The sequence below is a fragment of the Callospermophilus lateralis genome, chromosome 10, assembly GCF_048772815.1.
Source record: "Callospermophilus lateralis isolate mCalLat2 chromosome 10, mCalLat2.hap1, whole genome shotgun sequence".
Taxonomy (NCBI): Eukaryota; Metazoa; Chordata; class Mammalia; order Rodentia; family Sciuridae; genus Callospermophilus; species Callospermophilus lateralis.
The window spans coordinates 132,371,191-132,392,762 of record NC_135314.1 but is presented as its reverse complement, the minus strand read 5'-3'; the positions used below and the strand labels follow the sequence as shown (position 1 = coordinate 132,392,762).

The 21,572-nt window shown below is 48.2% G+C and overlaps 2 protein-coding genes across 6 annotated transcripts in view; both read left to right on the top strand.

Moving 5' to 3' along the window:
• Positions 1–3,568, top strand: part of Arih2 (ariadne RBR E3 ubiquitin protein ligase 2) — a 65,823-nt gene extending 62,255 nt beyond the window's left edge. For both annotated transcript variants that reach the window (XM_076867637.2, XM_076867638.2), the window contains 2 exons: positions 991–1,074; positions 1,293–3,568. In XM_076867637.2, the coding sequence (XP_076723752.1) occupies positions 991–1,074; positions 1,293–1,364 (156 nt within the window). In that variant the 3' untranslated portion in view covers positions 1,365–3,568. The remainder of the gene's footprint in view (positions 1–990; positions 1,075–1,292) is intronic.
• A 2,724-nt stretch (positions 3,569–6,292) lies between these two features.
• On the top strand, positions 6,293–21,487 carry P4htm (prolyl 4-hydroxylase, transmembrane). 4 transcript variants are annotated; one of them, XM_076867600.1, is made up of 9 exons: positions 6,293–6,649; positions 6,810–6,891; positions 15,939–16,129; positions 16,964–17,060; positions 18,328–18,490; positions 19,258–19,443; positions 20,175–20,265; positions 20,458–20,581; positions 21,051–21,487. In XM_076867600.1, the coding sequence occupies exons 1-9, from the start codon at positions 6,293–6,295 to the stop codon at positions 21,269–21,271; spliced, it is 1,512 nt and encodes a 503-aa protein (XP_076723715.1). In that variant the 3' UTR covers positions 21,272–21,487. The 4 variants fall into 4 exon arrangements, 3 of the variants coding, with proteins under 3 accessions (XP_076723715.1, XP_076723717.1, XP_076723716.1); XM_076867602.1 differs by having other exon boundaries at positions 19,258–19,561; positions 20,110–20,265; XM_076867601.1 differs by lacking the exon at positions 20,458–20,581 and having other exon boundaries at positions 21,051–21,218.
• The last annotated feature ends 85 nt before the right edge of the window (positions 21,488–21,572 follow it).

Sequence of the window (21,572 nt, the reverse complement as noted above, 5' to 3'; positions counted from 1 at the left end):
TTGGAGGTGTAGTTTGGTGGCAGAGCACTTGCCTCGCATCATTGAGGCTCTGGGTTCAATCCCCAGCACCACCACACACATACAATATGTGTGTGTGTGTGTGTACATATACACGTACATATGTATAAATGTACATAGTAATAAATGTAACATTTTATTATTACCATAATTAATTTTGATAATTGTCACTATTTACCAGACTGGTAGATTCCTTTTTAAAAATGGCTTTTTCGGGGCTGGGGATGTGGCTCAAGCAGTAGTGCGCTCGCCTGGCATGCGTGCGGCCCGGGTTCGATCCTCAGCTTCACATACAAACAAAGATGTTGTGTCCGCCGAAAACTTTAAAAAAAAAAAGAATATTAAAATTCTCTCTCTCAAAAAAAAAAAAATTTAAAATGGCTTTATCAGTTTTCCATTTTGTGGTTATACCATCATTTGGGGCATTGATTGTTTCTGTTTTTTACTATATAAATAAGACATTGAGGAAAATTGTTGTGCTTTCTCTCTTCACATGTATAATTAGTAAAACAAAAAAAAGAGAAATGTTCAGTGTGAATACAGTGTCTGAGCATATCCATTTTGACTTTTTGCAGCATCTGTTTCCCTATATGTTGGGAGCCTTTTTTTTTTTTTTTTTTTTTTTAAGAGAGATAGAAGAGAATTTTTCAATATTTATTTTTTAGTTTTCAGCGGACACAACATCTTTCTTTGTGGTGCTGAGGATCGAACCTGGGCCGCACGCATGCCAGGCGAGCGTGCTACCGCTTGAGCCACATCCCCAGCTCGGGAGCCTTCTTTTTAATGTCTTTAAATTCTTTCCCTTTCCTTGGTGTATGGTCTTGCCATTTGGCCATACTCTTTAGTTTGCCTTTTGTTTGGAGACTGTTAGGGGTTGAAGTGAGCCTGAGGTACTGCATGTGACCCTCTATCTTCAGGCTCTGCCCAGCTATATTCCCCTCTCCTTTTGACCCTCCTGCTCTACCCATACAGTTTGAATACCAGCAGGCTCAGCTAGAGGCTGAGATTGAAAACCTTTCGTGGAAAGTGGAGCGAGCGGACAGCTATGACAGAGGGGTAAGTGCCTGTTGTCTTCTTGCATTGCAGGTAAGGGAAGATGGGTAGGGTCATAGATGACAGGGTGTTGGTATGCGAACTGGAAGCTGCTGCTGAGAAGGGTGGAAAGGGCATTGCTTTGGCTCTTTGGAGCCCCTGATATGGTGGGTGTGACTTTGGTTACTCCCTACTCCTGGCACTGAACCATGCAAGCACCCATCCTTGCTTCCTTTGTGCAGGACTTAGAGAACCAGATGCACATAGCAGAACAGCGGAGAAGAACCCTGCTGAAGGATTTCCATGATACCTAAGTTGGGACATGGACTTGCCGGGATGAAATGTGGCTGCAAGGACTCCCGGCTGCCGTACTGCATGCTGCAGGCTCTGCCTTTCACGACTCCAGGCAACAGCCAGGGCCCCACTCCTGAGAGACACTGGCAACACACCTTTTAGTTAATTTGTTTTCTTCTCATCTTTTTGCTTTTTGTTTCTACCAGGGTAGAGTTCATATTGAATTGGCTTCTTTTCAGGACTTTTAATTCACCCAGATGGTTGTTGGGAGGGAGGGAATGTTTTGTTTGCTTTGTTTTGTTTATTTGTTTTTGAATGGCTATTAATAGGATTAGATCATTACAACTTATGTAATTTTCAAAGATTGTACAATATTAAAAAAAAAAAGGCAAACCATAGGATAACACAGAGCCCTTTTAAAAAATAAATTGGCATTGGAGTGTCTTACCCTGTAGCTATTTTACTTGGAATGTAACATGTGCTGCCCACCTACCCTGCCTCAAAAATATCTATACTGCAAGGGGCCCTGGAGTGGTCTCTGCTTTCCAGCTTCACATGTTTGGCCACAGCTAGAGTCCCAATGAAAGAACATGTGACAGATGGTAGGGAATTGAGTTGGCCTTTGTCACGGGCATGGAGCACAAGGAGTCACATCATGCCTCTTGCCTTAGTTGGACAGTAAGGAGATAGTACAGAATAGGTGGTCTTCTGTGGGTTCATCTTTATTCTTGAAAGTGAGGTTTACCTGGGTCTGGCATTTGAAGCCAGAACCCACAGCAGAACATAGGTGGACTTGTGGCCACCCAGACTAGGGGACGCTGGTTTAGCACCATGCTTCCTTTGGTCTCCTATAGAGAATCATTTCGAAAGGGAGTTGTTCCTTAAAATAAATTTGCTTTACCTTGGTCTCTCCTTTTGTGCCAGTATTCAAGTGGTGTAACTCTGACCAGGGTCACATGCAGCCATACCTGACATTGACCTGCTGCACTCTCCTTGCAAACATCAGGGTCAGAGTTCAACATGGCCCACCTCAAGGGCATTGGCCTTCCTGGCTCAGGGGCTCAGTTTGTGCAAGTTGTTTTCATATTACTTGGAGTGTGCCCAGCAGCTACTCTGGTGGCAGAATGTGTTTCCCTTTGCCTGGTTCCAGCTGTCAGAAGACCCCACCTCTAGGGTCTGGGAGTATAAGGCCAGGAGAATCCTTGGTTTATGGTCCCAGTTTTTGTACTGGGAGGAAAGGATGGCCAGAGGATAGGAACAACTTTCACATACTTGAGTGCAAGGGAGTAAGCAGTTTGCCTTGTATCCTGCCTTTCTTGAACCTGGTCCTGTGGGCCTTTGAACAGTTAGATCTGTGATCTCTGGGGTTTCTGAGGCTTTATTCAGTGCCTCCACTCTGAGACTGGCAGAGCTGTCTATACTTGACAGGGCCTCCTTCACCTCCTAGGAGAGCCTATAGGAAAATCTGTGAATATTATAGTGGGAGTTCTTCAGTGTCCATACGTTTTCACTTCCAGTCAGCAATTTTCTAGGTACTGAGTAAGCTGTAAACGGAGTCATTCTTGAAGACAGAGGACAGCTGTGACTTTTAAGGTACATGGCTGACTGCAGGTTCACTTTCTTCCCTCTAGTTTTATCTCTTCATATAGTCCCCAACAAGGGAGGGGATTTGGGAGAACAGGTTAGGAATGTAGCAAATGAGCCCAGAAAGGGACAACAGGGAGCTAATTGTGAACAGAAGGTACCTCCTACAAGACCATGGGTGGGATGTGAATTCTGCATTGGCATATGAAATATCTTCATGTCTGGAGCCTTTACCTCTTTGTCAAGTCCTTCCTGTAGCACTGCCAGGGCACAGAACAGAGTTGTAGCTCTGCATCTTTGTCACACCCTGGCTGGGTATTCTCTGGACTTCATGGCTGCCACATTCTTTACTTACATCCAGTTGTGACCCTGACCACTAGAGCTACAGGGGGTTCTATGTCCAGAATAACCTATAGCACTTGACCTGTGGAGAGCTTCCTTTTGTGTACCCAGTGGCTATCCTTTATTAACATTACTAGGAAGATGGGAGATGTCAGGCAGAATTCCTCCACCCCCCCTGCCAAGGGTAGAAGAGAGGCACAGTGTTTTCATGAATTTATCATATATCTTGTTTTTCTTCAAAGAAAAAGTTAATTGAAGCAATGTCATCTGCTCAAAGTTGAGTGGTTTATTCAAAATAAACTTAAGTTTCTGATTATAAAAATGTGTGTAGAGTCTTTCTTCAAAGGATACAGATAGATTCCCAAGTCCCAGATTCTGGCCAGTGAATACCAGATGAGGGTACTCCTGTTTGCCCTCTCCCCACTTGGGTGCTGTGAAGGCCCTACTGGTCAGATTTTTTCCCCTTTCTGGCTGTATGGGAAAAGGGTATCTGTAAGGTGGTCTCTGCGGAAGGAAGTAGAATATGCTGGAAGTTTTGACTCTTGTCTCTCTGGGTGTAGGCTGAATCATTCCCTACCATAAACATCCCAAGATGTGGTAGGGTAAATACAAATGTGCCAAACCCTTTATTCAGACCTCTGTGTTCCTCCAAAGCAGATATAGGAAGGTATGGCAGTGGACAGTGTGGCCTCTGGAGCCCTGAGGGTTATGAAGAGACAACTCGGGACATAAACAAGGATTTAGGTCCTAATCCCAAGGGTGAAGGACAGGAAACAGGGTTTGGGTTCTAATTGACAGATCCATATTTGTGTTGTCAGGAATGCCAGCAACTTTAGTGGTAGGAAGCTCTGTGATAAAGTCATCTTCAGAACTGGGTAGCATGCACAGGAGGACAACTGAGGCCAGCAGAGACCTCATACTCCCCATCTAAATTAAATGAGAAGGTATGGCATCTGAGCCTCAGCTGTTCAGTTGGCTCTATTTTGGGCACAGGCCATCAATCAAAAAACCAGACTAGTGCCTATACCCCAAGACAAATCATGCTAATGTTGACTGAGCACATACTCATGTCCTCATGATAACCCTGTGCAATAGGTGCTGTCAGGGTCCACATTATATAACTGTTTAAAAAGAAAATACAGGTATGGCACACACCTGTAGTTTCAGCTACTTGGGAGGCTGAGGCAGGAGCATGATGAGTACAAGAGGAGTTTGAGACCAGCCTGGGCAATATAGAATCCATCTAAAAAAAATAATAATTTGCCCAAGGCTGCCACTGCTGGTAAATGGTAAACTGTTTACTTTTAGGAAGTTCAACTTTTGTAATACAAATTAGAACGTAGCTCTGCACAATGCTCAAATTTGGCAATATGTATCGGCTGTTGAGGTAAGACTGCCCTAGAATCAAAAAGGTCAGAGGGTTTAAAATGTCAAAAGTCAATTTTATGGTGATCTAACTGATTTTAGAAGGCGAGAGAGATCCCTACATTGGTACCAGGAAATTATGAGATCCTTGGTAAAATTGTGGTTCTATTGGTTGACATTTATCTATAATTGAGAATTACACCATTTTGGAAACTTTGAATTATTTCTATTGTAACTATACTCAGAAACAGATTTCTGACCTAACTAGAATTAATTAAAGACAGGCTGCAGAAAATTCGAACAATCCTGAATTGGTAAATAGAATTTTTGTATATTGGACTCAATATACAAAACAATTGATCAGTGATTATATTTCCTTTACAATTCATTTTAGGGGAAAGGTACTAGGCCCTTTACTTCCTCTGCCTCTCTGCATAAGGAGGTCCAGACCTAGCTAATTCCCTCCAGAGCTGTGGGTTCCCATTCCCTCTGATGTGAGATGTGGACTGCTTTCTGGTGGTAGTGTTTGGTTAGCATCCCAACTTTGGCTCACAACAGCTATTGCTGTTGTTTCCCCTCTGTGCAGAAAAAGCCCAGAACCTCTCCTTTTGTGGAGTTAGATAAATAAAGAGGGGTGGCTAGATTAGGGCACTGATGAACCCTGTCACTGTAGAATCTTGGGGATAAGGAAGTGGTCCTGCCCTGACTGAGAAGACCAGAAAATTCAGTGTTGTTCTTGAATGCATGGGTGGTTAGAGTGTGTGCATATCCTGAGGACAACCCAAACCTAGAAAAGCAGCACAAAAATATCTTGGCACTGGGCCACTGTATGTCCTTCCACTCCCCATTTTTTATGATAATCTGAGGTGATGGTGTTTCAATAGTGGAAAAGTCCCTTTCTCCCTCTTACTTTGTGCCAGTTCTAAGACAAAGTGTTCCTTACATGGAGCACCTCCCGCATTCCTGGGTGTTACTGTGGTGGTAGTGACCTCCCAAAGCTGACCTTCCTGATGTCAGGGCTCCTCCAGGAATCCTCTGACCTCCCCAGAATCCTCTGACCTTCTCCCCCTTCCCCGCGCACACACACACTCAGGCAACTTCTTCCTAAGGCCTGATTCCTGCAGGACTCCCTAGAAAATGTAGACCCGCTGTGGTATGGACCTACAAGAAGGTCGTGGGACCTGCTACATCATCACGTGCTCCGTCATTGGCCTCCGCAGTATTGAGTCATCTTCTGGTGCTGTCTCCCCCTTGCGGCTACTCCCTTCCCCAACCCCCACTCCTGGGAGCAAGATAATGGCAGATCTATACTTTTCTGGGTGGGAGAAGGGAAGGGGGGGGTCTTAATCAAGGACAGATAAATTACCAGATGGATTTGCCTTAATGGTGCGGCTCCTGTCTAGATCTACATTTGGTGAACGGTCTGCTCTGGGGAGTGTTTAGCTCCTGGAAAAGAAAACCCAGTGTGGGCTGGGGTTCAAGGTGCAGAGAGGCCGAGCACTATGTGCGACAGTGGCAGGTGCTTGTCCCCAGGAACAGTCTCCTGGTGACAGCAGTGTGCGCGGACTCTGAGGCTGTTCTCCTAGTGACTGCGCAGCGCAGGCACCCTGTGGCCCCTCCCCTGGGCGCGCGCGTGCGCGCACGAGACCTAGGCGCCATGGCGGCTGCGGCTGCAGCTACAGACCTGTGTCCAGAGGCCGCAGTAGCGGATGAAGCTGCGAATCCGCATTGGGTGCCGCCGGAGCACAGCTTGGCTGGGGCAACAACCCGGCCAGGCGATGACCAAGATGCACCGGTGCGGCCGCTGTGCAAGCCCCGCGGCATATGCTCACGCGCCTACTTCTTGGTGCTGATGGTGTTCGTGCACCTGTACCTAGGCAACGTGCTGGCTCTACTGCTCTTCGTTCACTACAGCAACGGCGATGAGAGCACGGATCCCGGACCCCAACGCCGCGCCCAAAGCCCCCGGCCCAAGTCAACTTTGGGCCCCCTGACCCGCCTCGAGGGCATCAAGGTGAGGACAACCAGCCCCCACGCCGCGGTCCAGGCCCTGTCCCCCACACTGACCCACAAGCCATGCGAGTCCCACGCACTGGCCAGCTGTTGAACCCGTTTTGAGTAGTGTGACCTGGCACCCTGGCACCTCATCTATCCGCTGTGCACCTTTCCTTTAGGTGGGGTACGAGCGTAAGGTCCAGCTGGTTACCGACAGGGATCACTTCATCCGAACTCTCAGCCTGAAGCCGCTGCTCTTTGGTAAGTCCACCAAATGCTCCTGGGAAGGGCCAGGGGCTGCTGTGGTTACTTCAAGGCTCTTTCTGACCACATGCTTTCTATTTTGAAAACGGCTCCTTCAAAGTAGCCCTTTCTTTATCCATCTAGATGATTACCAATATGAAGTACCCACTCCCTTCTCCATGATAGGGTAATAGCCTTTTCATTCCCCCTCTCAGATCCATTATTCCCTGCAGCAGATTTTTTTCATCACATGGCCAGGCAATGTGACCCTGAGGCTAGCATCCAATTTCAATTCCAATTTCATTGAAATTGTCTTTAGACATTCCATGCCACAACTAATTCTGTCATCTTTTAGAATAGGGGGAAAGTGGGGGTCTGATAACCAATTCCCAGCTGATCACAGGGCCTGTGGGATCTTGTGAAGAGAAGCAGGCTATTCAAATGTGGATAAACTGATGTCCCCAAGTATGCCAACTAGGACACCAGTCAGAGGCACAGTTTTTGCTGCCAGCATTCTAGGAATCTTCTTAGTGTTCTTTTTAGTCATCATGGGCAGAACCTTTCAGGGTGATCCCATAGCCGTATCATAGTTCATGTTTTCTGAGTGTGTATGTATACATATATACACTGTAGATGGACACAATACCTTTATTTTATTTATTTATTTTTCTGTGGTGCTGAGAATTGAACCCAGTGTCTCATTCATGTGAGGCAAGTGCTCTACCACTGAGCCGCAACCCCAGCCTGTCTGAGTTCTTATTACATGATAGGCTTCATGTGATTGTTTCATTTAATTCTCACAAACCCCCTTTGAGGTGGATGTAGATGCTACCCACAGACAAGAAGGTGAGAAAATGAGGCAGAGTCCCTTGGCTAAGCTCACATAGTAGTTCAGTGGTCACATTAGGATTAGAACCCAGGCAGCCTGCCTCTAGAACTTGCTCATAGAAGCCACAGTGCTAACTGGGAAGATCCAGAAGCCTTCCAAAGATTATCAGAGTCAACAAGGTAAGGGTCCCCAGACCTATGGAATTTGTCAAAGATAAATTTGTACAGCCCTGTCCTGGGTACCTGGCCTCAGTGACATATATAGATAGACCCTGGACAGACCCTGGCTGCGAGGGAATGAAGTTAATAAGGAGTTTTAAGAAGGGGGCTGAGGCAGAGCACCTAAACATATGCTATTGTCCCTGTTGCAGAGGGCTCTGACTGGGGATTATGACTAGACCTGTAAGTATGTCACATGCATCCTATTCATGGGGAATTAGGTTATGCTGTCAGTTCTGTTGTGAGAAGGGCCCTAAAAGATGATGGCTTTTGTTATCAATATTACTACTGAAAGACATTGAATCCTATACCAGGCACTATTTTAAGTGCAAGGGAACACAATATGGAACAAAAAATGAAGGGAACCATAACAAAACAAAATCCTGAAGCTGACATTCAGATGGAAACAGATAAACAAACAAATAACTATACATCAGGTGTTGATATATGATTGCAGACCAGTAAGGCAGAATTTCACCTGGGGTTGGAGCTCTTAATAGGGTAGCCAGGATAGGCCTCTTTGAGAAAAATATTTGAGCAAAGACCTATAGGAAGTACAGGATCAAGTAAAAAGTGATCCTGTCAGGGAAAGGTGATCTAGGCAAAGGGTACAGTGTTTGCCTTATTAGTACCATACTGCTGTGGGTTGGAGATGTAAACTCTGTGGTAGAGTACTTACTAGCATGCATGAGGACCTGAGTTCAATTCCCAGCACTGCTGTGAACAGATATACTGAGTGATTTTGTTTTCTTTCATCAGCCTTCCTGGAACCTGTATATATCTAATTCAAATCCACATTAGGTTAAGTGAGCCATGAAGCCAAAATCCTTCTAACATGCAGCTTGTCCTAGAAAGCAGAGAATGAGAAACTCACTTCTGAAGTCCCCCAAAATAAATTACAAGAAGCAGAAGAGATGTGATAACAGGTAAACTATTCTGGTTAGGCTATCAGATGGGCCCCTGTTTCTGCAGTTACAAAGGGCACAGCCAAGAGATTTGGACAGCTGTGGCATGGACTTCCTGTTTGTAGTCCTCATTTTCTCCAAAACATTTACATTGCCTGCTAGTCAGTTGGGGGAAGATCCCAGGTTTCATCCTGAAAGCCCTGGAACATGCTGCTTGGTGAAATGAGGTAGGTGAATGAAAAAGAGATCAGGGGTTATGAAAAGTCCAGTTGTGAGGGAGGGAAACCACAGGGGAGAGTGTCCAAGGTCAGGCATTTCCAGAATGCTTTGGTGTTGGATGAATCCAAAGGATGCCTTATCCTAAGAAGAAGCAGTATCTGTTTTGTGTATTTGTATGTCCATCAGTTCATCATTGGTCTGGAGTTCACTGTTATCCTAAAAAGACAGGCAGAGCCCAAGGAGAGTGTAGGTTGTGCTCTCTCTGCCCTGCTGTTCCTGGCTCCAAATCTGTGACATGCCAGCCTCAGAGACTCAAGGTGACAGGGCCTGGGATGGATACCTAAGATGTTAGTTGGGAGCCAGGGATTGTGGCACACACCTGTAATCCTAGCTACTCAGGGAGACTGAGGCAGGAGGATTGCAAGTTCAAGGCCAACCTGGACAACTTGGTAAGACCCTGTCTCAGAATAAAAAGGGAAAGGACTTGGGATGTAGCTCAGTGGTAAATGCCCACTGAATTCAATCCCCAATACTGCGAAAAAATAATAATAATAAAAAACAAAAATAGGGCTGGGACTATAGGTCAGTGGCAGAGCGCTTGCCTAGTAGAGGTGAGGTACTGGGTTTGATCCTTAGCACCACGTTAAAATAAAGGAAATTCTGTCCATCTACAACTGCAAAAAAATAAAAACAAAGATTAAAAAAAAAAAAAAAAGATGTGAGTTCATTCTAGGGGGCTTGGGTTCCATCCCAAGATGCCTACTTCTCTGTGGAAAAGAACCCAGCCCTGCAGGAAACACTCCATGCAGCCTCTCATCTCTCCCTTTGGGGAACATTTCCTTTTCCCTGTTCCTTGAGACACTTGGCAAGTGGGATCTGGACCAAAAGGCCCTACTCTGAGTTACATAAGGGTAGTAGGTATTTTTCAAAGATGTGGAACACTAGGAATCCATTTCTGAGTCATTGTGACCTCTTTGGGAACATTGCCTTCTTAAATGTGGCTTACATTCTCTGAAACACAGCTTCTTCATCCTTGTTCTATCTTTAAGCAACAGATTAGGTCTTTTCTCTTCATATCTTAAAAGTCTCCAAGATAACCCCCTTTCATATCTCTCTCTCTCTCTCTCTCTCTCTCTCTCTCTCTCTCCCTCTCCCTCTCCCTCTCCCTCTCCCTCTCCCTCCCTCCCTCCCTTGCAGTGCTGGAAATTGAACCCAGATCCTTGAGCATACTAGGCAGTACTCTACCACTGAGCAATCCCATTTTACTTCTAGGTCTTACTTGGTGCCTCAAAGCCCTCTTACTTCTTAGACTTCATCTCCTGCCACTCTCCCTCATTCCCTGAGGATTCTCAGAGACACCAAGTTCACTGCTGCCTCAGGGCCTTTATATGTGTGGTTAGGCTCTTCCCATAGATGGGGCTTTATCTCCGTTTTCTCAGATGTCCCTTCCTCAGAGACCTTTCTTGTCTTCAAACCAGTCTTGAGAGGTTCCCAGGCATCCCGTTACATCGGCCTGTTTGATTTTCTTCTTAATGCTTAGCATTGCTAGAAACTGTTTTGTTCTCTCTGTCATTTGTGCCTCTACCCACAAAGATGAGCTGCGTGTATGAAAGGCTTGATTTGTTCTGGCTATGTGTTTAGTAGTCAAGAATTCTGTCTTCTGCTGATAAATTTGGGGTGGTTTGGAGGGGTTGACTGGATGCTCAGGCCTGTCTGCTTGCTCAGAGTGTGCTCTGCCGCCACCCTCCTGACTTGGTACCCTCTTCAAGGGCAGCAGTTAGCACCTCTAGTTAGTCAGTGAGAGTTTTAATCCATTTTTCTTAACTACTTAATTAAGGTGAATGAGTAATCATCACTAGTATATAAAACAATTTATTTAAAAATCTTGCCTGCCGAGTTGCTTAGGGCTTCACTATGTTGCTGAGGCTGGCTCTGAACTCATGATCCTCCTGCTTCAGCCTCCTGAGCTGGGATTACAGGTGTGCACCACTGTGGCCAGCAAAAAAAGAATTTTTAATGTGCATATAATTTCAAGTTTTTAAGCATATTAATATAGTTTTCTCTGTGGACTGCCGCTTTCCTCTAGCCACATACACACTCCTACTGTTTCACTGGCTGGCTGCTTGGCAGACTTAACAGAGCTCATGTGGATATAGTTGAGTGTGTTTGGGACTGGACAAGCACCATCTTGCCCAAAGTGAGCATAGCCCAAGGATGTGTGCCTGCTCTGAAATACGGCTTGGGGTGCTAGGGCTTGTGGACAGTAGCAGGGCAGAGTCTAGACTGTCTTCCCAGGCCTGCTCAGCATACTCCAAGGAATCTAGCTAGCCTGCATGCCTTCTGGGCTGGAGAGAGCTAAGAAAGCAGACCCACCCTGTTTGAGATTGGGGCCTCTCTGTTCTCTGGTCTGCAAATCCCCTTGGCAGGGGCAACAGAAAGAGGGTTCAATGTGTGTCCAGGAGAGCTTACATGATTAGTGTGACCAGTGCAGAGGCCATGGCTAAAAGTCCAAGGCTTTCTTTGGTATGGTTAGTCCCTGTTCTTGGCACTGGTAATAGTAACACCTATGATTTTGGTGGCTCCGGCTCCAGGCATAGGCTGTGGTTACCAACAGGTGGTTGCCCTGCATCCTCTCACTTAATACATAGGTCCCTGTGTGTGCCTTCCTCACAGGAGATTATACACACATGTGACATCCAGCTGCAGCCAGCGTCTCAGGGTAGGCACTAACTCTGTGGGGAGCAGTGGTCCCATCTTCAACACATCTAGTCTTGAATCCAGGTCATGGTCCCAGGGGCCAGAGGATGTCCTGTTGCATCAGAAGAGCCTAACCTTCACTGCTGAATGGAATCAGAGGGGCCAAGTGATCAGCTGGACTTCCAAGAGTGCCCCCACCCATCCCCTGGCTACTGAACTCTTGTCTGATGCTCTCCCCTTGGAATCAGTCTCCTAGGGATGCCACCCTCCTTAGCAGAATTTTTGTTTTATTTTGTTTTTAGCAACATCCCATGCTTATAAAGGAATTAAGTTTTCAGCTCTAATCAGGCATATTTGGATATTTTCTTAATATTTGCCTTAGTACTGAGCCAGGTAGACATTGTATAAAGGATACTGTCCACTCAGGGCTTATAGTACAAAGTCACGGTGCAGAGTGTGTCCAGGACCTCCTGGGGTAAGCTTATATTCTACAACTCACAGTCTCTGCAGCTGGCATGTGACACTGGGAGGAGAGACTCAAGTGAGAAGGCAGGCAAGAGGTGTGTGTGTGTTGGGGGGGGGCAATCAACGAAATCCCTCCTGTCTGCCCCTCCTGTTTTACTCTCTTTGAGACAGATTGCCTGCTCTAGGGGTCCTCTTCCCTTTCCCCCGACCAGTTTACCTGATCCCCTCCTAGAATGACACAGTAGACAGCGGGTAAAGACCTGTGGGGAAGTCACACAGAGAGTCATCAGACATGGCTGAGATACAGAGATCATGGCCCACGGGGAAGCATCCACGGTTCAAGATAGCTGGCCAGAGGTAGCCATAGCCAGCCGTGATGGGTGAGCAGCTGGCCTCTATTTCCTCACACAGGCTGCAGCACAGGTAGATGACCCTGCAGGGTGGGGAAAACAATTGGTGTGACTAGGCTGGTAACTGGGCACCCAGATCAACCTGGAACTTTCCATGGTTGCTTGGCAACGACACTTTGATCACCTAGCAACAGCCCTGCAGCCTTGCTTCTCTACTTGTGCCACATTTTAGCCCTCAGCTCTGCCTCCCGACTTATCTGCCTGTAACCTAGCTTCTTTCCAGCTTTTGAAACTCCCTCTCCAGCTCCAAGGTTATCTAGTATCAGGTGAGGGATGTGGGAGGCCCTGCTCTCTGGCCTTCACCCCTCATGTCAGAGGGAAAAAGCAGGCCCTCCCTTTTGTCCTAAAAGACCTTCAGGGCACTGCAGTCTCTGAACAGGGCTGGTGCTGGCACAGAGTGCAGGGGGCCCACCCTCCAATTCTGAAAGAATCCATTCTTGTTGGTACTGACAGTCAAAGAGATTCCAGGAAGGACTTCCTCTGCTGGGTGGGGGAACTGAGGTAATGTTCACAGGAAGGTTAGGCTGGGGAAGAAGAATTAGCCTTATGACCTCGGGGCTTTAGGAGAAAATGTCACCAGATGGATCTCAGCTCCATCTCTTGCCAGCATCCTGTGGGCAGATTAGAGCTTCCACATTTCTCTGCAAAGGGGCTCACAGACCCCAGCCTAAAGCATCCAGCCACTTGTCCCTGTCTTGACATTGAAGAGCCTTTTATAGGTTGTGGGTATAGACTGAGGGACCAGCCCCACATGCCCACCATTGATGTTACCCTGCCCAGTGATGGTCACCTCTGTCCCCTGGGTATCTGTTTCCTTCTACTGGGAACACTCATAAAAATAATTCTTCATTTTCCTCCTTGCCCCTGTGAATAACCAGCAGTGACAGGTGCTCAGAGGATTAGTGAAGAGCTCAACTGCCAGAGCAGGACCTGGCTAAGGACATCCTCCCCTCTATCTGCCCCTGCTCTACCTGTCAAGGCACACAGGGGCAAAGAGGGAGCAAAGGAAGAGGCCAGCATCAGGGTGGCACTCCCGAGCAAGCAGGGGCAACCTGCTGTCTGTCTGTTTGATGGCCTCAGCTGCTGTGTCATGGTCCAGCAAGTTGTTCAACCGCCTCTCTGTGTAGCCAATATCATAACATAGTTTCATTGCTTGGGGAATGAGCATGCTCCGTGTGTAGCTCCAGGGAGCCCCAGCTGCACCATCATTCCACAGTACCACCAGCAGCTACAGTCCTCTCTCCATCACCTGCCTTCTCTATCCTGGCCTCACTGAACTGAGGTCCAGGGCTTTATAGGGCTGTACCTCCAAGGAACCAACAGAGGAGGAGGTCCTGCAGGTGTTTGCAAAGCTCCCAGGTACCTGCACCCACCTGATTAGGCCACAACATACTGACTGGGCTGGCTGTTTTTGATTAGCACATGATGAAGGGAATAGAGACTGAAATCATCTCCACTAGGCCTGTGGACTTACTGGCACCTAATAAACTGAAGAAAACTCAGCCTGTGTTTTCTTTTCCTTTTTGGCTTGCTTTTCTTTCTTTTTAAATGTTATATGTTAAGCAATCAAGAGGTGACAATTAGCAGTTTGGTCTAACCCATTGTCCAGCAGTGCTGTCTCCCAATGGCTGACTCATACCTTTTCTGGGTTTGATGGTTTGAGAGTTATGCATGCCAGGGGTGGGGGGGCCTTTGTTCTATCCTTAATGTTATCACATCTGGGATCATGTCACCTACCCCTGGGATTTGATCTGGATTTGAGCATAGATTCTGAGAGAACAGCCTGGGTTGCCCTGGGCAAGTCTGTGCTTATGATTTCTCATAGATTGAAAGGGTCAGTTAATGGGGCCTGGCTTTCAAAGATGAATATAGGGAACTAAGGAGTTGATGTATACAAAGTGCTTTAAGAGACTGTGCTACCTGAGTGTGATCTGCTATGATCACTATTAAAAATCACTACCATCCTGGCTCTGAGAGATCTTTACCTTACCCTGGGCAATGACTGGAACTTCATGCTGGGAGTATGACTGAGAGAAGTGACAGACCACTCTGTAGATGGCAGTTTGGCCCCTCCTCTAATCTGTTCTTTTGTGAACCTCTTGTTCCCCAAGGAAGTTCTCCTCCTAGGAAAAGGAGAAGGAAGCAGGACCTAGGCTTCTGACCTGAAAGTACCTGGGCTATTATGTTGGGATATAAGGCTTATATTGCAGTTCTACCAAGCCACCTACAAACTGTGGCCAGTGTGTGGACAGCCAGCCTTTCCTAGGTCTCAAGCATGATTGATCTTTACTCACGAGCTTAGAGGCACAGAGTAGGTGCTAAGTTAACACCCCCCCACCCCCCACCCCCACACACACTCACTTCCCAGCACTAGGCAACTCAGCCCTGGTCAGATGACCAGAACCTACTTATACGGGAGAAGAGAGGACAACCTTTGGACGAACCTACACTATTGGATGTCTGGGCTTTGTTTGTTTTTATTTAAATAATGCTTGAAAGCAAGAGCCAGCCAGCATTTCTCTGCTTTAAATATATATACCTGATGTAAATTGGGCATGGTGGGTCACACCTGTAATCCCAGCAAGGAAGGATAAGGAAGGAGAATCACAAGTTGGAGGCCAGCCTAGCTAGGCAATTTAGCAAGATCCTGTCTCAAAATAAAAAATAAGCCAGGTGCAATGGCTCATGCCTGTAATCCTAGCAGCTCGGGAGGCTGAGGCAGGAGGATCCAGAGTTCAAAGCCAGCCTCAGTAAAAGCAAGGCACTGAGTAACTCAGTGAGACCTCGTTTCTAAATAAAATACAAACAGGGCTGGGGATGTGGCTCAGTGGGTGAGTGCCCTTGAGTTAGATCCCTACCCACCTCAATAAATAAATAAATAAATAAGAAAGGGTATAGGGATATAGCTCAGTGGTAAAATACCCCTGGGTTCAATCCCCAGTACCAAATAAATAAGTAAATATTCCCAGTAAGAAGAAGAGGTTAACTCTCTGCCCTTCAAGACCACTCTCTGGCCTTTAGTTCCACTCCAAGGTGGGTCAGCCCATATCCATTTTAGCTATAGCCTGCTCCCAGTAACCCCCCTGGAAAATGTGTGCTGTCATCATCAACAAAAGAGGCCCTGCATTCCAATGCTGGCCAGCCTTTGCAGGACATAAGAACACATTAATGTAAGAACGGATATAAAGGGGAGTGTGGACTCTTCCAAACATTGTGACCACCAGGGGACAGAGAGGACCCCTGAAACCCTGCAGGGAGGAGGATAATCAGTGCACAGTGCCCCAGCTCAGTCCTTGGCTTCACCCACCTCCTCTTATGGCAGAAATTCCTGGCTTCCTGAGTGACGAGGAGTGTCGGCTCATCATCCACCTGGCACAGATGAAGGGATTACAGCGCAGCCAGATCCTGCCCACTGAAGAATATGAAGAAGCAATGAGCAGTATGCAGGTCAGCCAGCTGGACCTCTTCCGGCTGCTGGACCAGAACCACGATGGTCGCCTGCAGCTCCGAGAGGTTGGGATCCTGGGGCCTGAGGAGGCACAGGGAGGGAGTTCCTAGAATTACCTTTCTGGTGGCCATGCCATTTGTCTGGCTCAACTGGCCCCATACTCAGATGCCAACTCAGGCCTTCTTGGGCATGCCCAGCCCCAGGGTCGCTCTTTCCTCTCTATAGAGTCCCTACTACCCTGGAAACCCCAGAGGATTGCAGGAGGATCCACATGGGGGTGATGGCATTTATCACCACAGTTTGGAATGATATTTCTTTCGTGGTCTGGATTCCTTGCTGCCATGGCTAGAAACCCATTATGGTGGATGGGGTTGGCAGCTCTGATGTAGCCAGCAGCCTGCATCTCTCTTCACGTGCCTCTCACACCTGGGCTTCTGAGAGAAATCCAGCAGGGTGTGTGTTGGGGGGTGGGGTATTGGTCCATTGCTCACACAGAGCACTCCACTGAGTCTGGTCTTCCTGAGGGTTCTGGTGGTGGTCATGTCCTGGACAAGTCTCCCCCTGTTGCCTCTTCCCTCTTTATAACCAGACCTTTGGCTCTCCCTTCCTCCACACTACCTGAGGTATGTGAGTGTGATACAAGGCCAACAGTGCTCCCCTGAAGACCAGAGTCCCAGCAGAGCTGGGTATGCCAATGGTCCTCATGCCTCTTGACCCTTTTCCTGGCTTCCTCAGATATCTCTGGACCTCTCTTCAGCCCAAGGACTTTGGGCTCTGTCCTGAGTCCTCACCCATTCCCTATTACTGCAACCCTTAACTCCATAAGAACTGGTCCTTTTGTGCTCTGATGGCTCTTTACCCCTAGGGTCACCCCACTGAGGGACCCTCTTGTACCTCAGGTACTGGCCCAGACTCGCCTGGGAAATGGACGGTGGATGACTCCAGAGAATATTCAGGAGATGTACTCCGCGATCAAAGCAGATCCCGATGGTGATGGTGAGCTCACATCCCTCCACAGTTCTGTCCCTGTGAGCCACCTCCTTTCCCCAGACTATGACAGTCTAAAGGGCAGCTCCTAGAGATCATTTTGACCTTATCAGGCAGAGTTTATAGAGTCTGGGGCACAGGAAACAGGACTCCTAGTTGGGAAATGGCAAAGTGAGTAAAGTGGAAGCAAGGAGACATGAGGGCAGCTTGAGTTTTTCCATTCACCCTGCTCCATCTGCCTTTCCAGGCCTCCCTCATCTCACTGAGACCTCTCTCCCTTCCTTTTGCCCACCTGGAGTTTTAATGGAGCACTGAAGTGGTAGTGTTACTAATTTTGCTATCTGCAAGGAGCAACAAGAGGTTTCTGAGGTGTATTCTTAACCATTATGCCCAAGTTATGGACCAGCTGAGGAAGAGATAGAGCAGTCAAATAGGTCCTGGAAGAACAATCTTGTGACTGGTGAACAAAAGGTCTTGGAAGAATGGCCTGTGGCTATTGTCATATTCTTCCTAGTATAGAAATGGTGTCAGATTCACAGTGTTTGGGTGTTCCCCATCCTCAGGGGAATCTAAGCCAAAGGGTGGAAGTTATCTCCCTTGGGTCAGCTAGAATAACCTGGAGCAAAGACACCAGATCCAGAACCCCAAGAATGTGGGGTCTCTGCTTTCTGATTTGGGCAAGAACAGGGAGAATGTTCTCATTTGGAGGACATGGCCTGGCTTTCTTTGCTAAGTTGAGCTGGTAGTTCAGCAGGCAAGACTGGCTAGGTTTGTTCCACCCAGGATGGGACCTGAGTTCATGAGGGTTTCCCTGGGGACTTGCCCTGCTTGCACCCTACCATGTGGGAGGCCCTGGGTGGACTCAGCACTTTGCTGCTCTCTTTACCTTCTACAGGTTGGAGTATGGCCACCACACTCTATATGGCCAGGCTGGAAGGCGTAGGGTGACTCATGGGCTGAGGTCCTGGCCATATGGCTCGAGTTCCTTTGGAGACCCCACTCTGGCACTCTAATGGGTGTTGAGATTCTTCCTTTTGGGAGCCAAATCAAGGCTTAAACTGAGAAAATGAACTTCTCTGGGTCTTCCCTTAGGGCCCGATGTGACAGAAACCAGGTTCATCTGACCCAAGAGTCCAGGTGGGGACAAGTGCACATGGCCCCCAGTGCCTGAGGCCAGGGGCTGCTGCTGCCTTTGGGGTAGGTAGGGAGGTGCTGCCTGCCACTGTGGTCCCCTCTCATGGGCCTGGCAGGCACTAATGGTGGGTGCCCTGTACAGGAGTGCTGAGTCTGCAGGAATTTTCTAACATGGACCTTCGGGACTTCCACAAGTACATGAGGAGCCACAAGGCGGAGTCCAGTGAGCTGGTGCGGAACAGCCACCACACATGGCTCTACCAGGGTGAGGGTGCCCACCATGTCATGCGTGCCATCCGCCAGAGGTGAGCACTGAGGCCATTTTCCCTGGGGCAGGGTCTCCACATAAGTCCTTGGAGGGGGCTAAGAGGACAGAATTGATAGCCAATGGGGATTAAGTTCCACTTGTTAGACCAAGAATGGGACCCACCGAAAGGCAATTAGCAAAGGCAAATTATCCCCAGTGTGGGAAAACAATGTACATATGGGATTAGAAATAAATCAAGTTTTTGTTTTCTGCTAATTAGAAAAACGACCCCTTATCTTTGCTCATAGTAGCCCTGCCCCTGAACCAGCAGGAGTTTTAGATAAATAACCTCCTTCTTGAGAGGACTTCAATTCTCCCCATCCCCCCCAATTTTGTGAAAATCTCATCTTTCCCAAATAGTGGGTGGCATTTAGGAAAAAGGGTTCATCAAGAGTAGCTCCTTCCTGCTCCAGTAAAGCCAATCTTAAATGACTCTTGGAGCTGAGCGTGGTAGCACACACCTTTAATCTGAATGATTCAGGAGAATCACAAGTTCAAGGCCAGCCTCTGCCTCTTAGGGAGACCCTCAGCAACTTGGCAAGACCCTGTCTCAAGAAATAAAAAGGAATGAAGATGTAACTCAGTGGTAAAATGCCCCTGGGTTCAATTCCCAGTACAAAAACAAAAACAAAAACAACAAAAAAACATGGCTCTAGGACTTCCATGGGAGGTGGGCAAGGGTAGAGCTCGTGGCAGGTCTTGGCTAGCTCCTTTAGGTTACCACCTTACATGGTGCTGCCCAGCCAAATACCTGCTACTCACCAGGGTGCTGCGCCTCACTCGCCTGTCACCTGAGATCGTGGAGCTCAGCGAGCCACTGCAAGTTGTGCGGTATGGTGAGGGAGGCCACTACCATGCCCATGTGGACAGTGGGCCTGTGTATCCAGAGACTATCTGCTCCCATACCAAGCTGGTGGCCAACGAGTCGGTACCCTTTGAGACCTCCTGTCGGCAAGTACTTCCCACCTGGGGGTTGGCTTCAATTCCCAAATCAGGCATCCTCATAACACTGGCACAGCCTGACACTATGGACCTGACTCTTAGAATGGAGTCAGGAAGGCACTTGGCCATCCTGGTCAATGATGCTCTCTTCCCAAAGTTGTTTACCAAATGACAGAAAAAGCTGGCTACTGGCCATTTTGTCCGCTTGAGTCAATGTAGACTAAAGTATCCAGAGACACCAAAACTTGCTCCCAAAACTTTGAAGCAAGGGACAATGCTAGCTACTCAGCTCTTACAATCTACTCCCCCAGTTATTGATCTTGACTCCACTGCTTGGAGATCTTGGTCTCTCTCTAAAGCTGTGTCCCTTCCCCTGCCAAGGCACAAAGTTAGGTCTCTCCTTTTCATGTGGCTTTCTGGCTCAGCCTTTTACAGTCCCCACAGAGACCTTGTGCATGATCTTCCTGCTTCTAATAGCTAACTTTCCCAGCCAGGCCCTTAGTCATGTAACTCAGCTATGTGTGATCTTGTCCAAAAAAGCATTGGCACACACAAAAAGAGACTGGGTTTGTGGAAAGAAGGAGGGGCTAGAGATACTCTGGCATTGGACTACCTTGTTGTCATCCATCCTAGCCTGTCCCCCTGACCCCTGGGAACCTGGGTAGCTTTTCCTACCCACAAGTAAGCCCTTGGGAATGTCTGCAGCTAGGAACCTGCTCAGAAGCCCCCCTGCCTTACAGCTACATGACAGTGCTGTTTTATTTGAACAACGTCACCGGTGGGGGCGAGACTGTCTTCCCTGTAGCAGACAACAGAACCTACGATGAAATGGTAAGGGTCAACTGGGCTATTCTTGTGGGCTGGCAGGGCCTTGGGCAAGTGTAATACACACCCCTCTGGTCCTGGGATGAAAGCCTAAGTGGTCCCCTAGGCACATCTGGTTGTTTTTCCTCTAGCCATCTTTGGCTGCCTGGCCATACAATGGGGGCCCCCCTGAAAACACCATCACCTTGCTGCCCACAGAGTCTAATTCAGGATGATGTTGACCTCCGTGATACTCGGAGGCACTGTGACAAGGGGAATCTGCGTGTCAAACCCCGGCAGGGTACAGCAGTCTTCTGGTACAACTACCTGCCTGATGGGCAAGGTGAGGGCCTACGGCTAGACCAGGGGATTATCTGAGGGAAGCTTCCCCTTACCCTCTCCTGTCTGCCACCCTGGAGAGCTGTTTCTGGCTGTCCTCCAAATGGTTTTCTGTCTTGGTGTCTCCCAAAGATCATTGTCTAGTTTCAGTAGGCCTCTCCAGCATCTGTGCAGCTTGTTGGGTTATCTCAACCCCTATCATTCCCTGATGCCTCACCCTTCCTTCTTTCTTCATTCTGGAGCTGGAGACATATGTCTCTCACTAAACCAGGCTGGGAAGAGCTGTGGACAAGGCTCAGCAGCAAGAAAACTGGTTTCAGAGGGCCAGTGGTGTTTACTATAAATTAGTGGGGAAAGGGCCAAGGTATGCACAACTGGCCCTACCTTTGCCATGCTACTGGTCTTTAGCTCAGGTCAGCTCAGCCTAGGGTCCCTCCAAGCATGTCCTTTCTCATGCGACGCTCCTTTCGTAGGTTGGGTGGGCGACGTGGACGATTACTCCCTGCATGGGGGCTGCTTGGTCACACGCGGCACCAAATGGATAGCCAACAACTGGATCAACGTGGACCCCAGCCGAGCACGGCAAGCCCTGTTCCAGCAGGAGATGGCGCGTCTGGCCCGCGAAGGTGGCGCCAACTCGCAACCTGAGTGGGCCCTGGACCGGGCCTACAGTGATGCGCGCGTGGAACTCTGAGGGGAGGGTTAGTCCCAGCCCTCAGTTGCGGGTCTCACGCCACCCAAAGTCACTGGTGCCCAGCTGGTCCCCATGTACTGCTTCAGACTCAAGTTCTGGCTGATGTCTTATCCCACCCCTGCCTCCAGCCGCGATTACGGCGCAGAAAGTATATTCTTGTTATTTATTGTGTACAGCTCCTATGGTGTTCAGTCAAATAAAATCACAGGGCTTCGAGTTGCCTGGCCAACAAGCTCCAAGTCGGTGTTGGGGGGGGTCGGGGGAGACGCCACCCGCTACCCTGCAAGCGTCATGTGAGGGG

Bases quoted from the DNA above. Each gene is read 5' to 3' on its own strand.
- P4htm (XM_076867602.1), top strand. From the start codon at position 6,293: ATGGCGGCTGCGGCTGCAGCTACAGACCTGTGTCCAGAGGCCGCAGTA. The intron at 17,061-18,327 runs GTGAGCTCACAT...TGCCCTGTACAG, and splicing joins AGCAGATCCCGATGGTGATG to GAGTGCTGAGTCTGCAGGAA. The intron at 20,582-21,050 runs GTGAGGGCCTAC...CTCCTTTCGTAG, and splicing joins CTACCTGCCTGATGGGCAAG to GTTGGGTGGGCGACGTGGAC.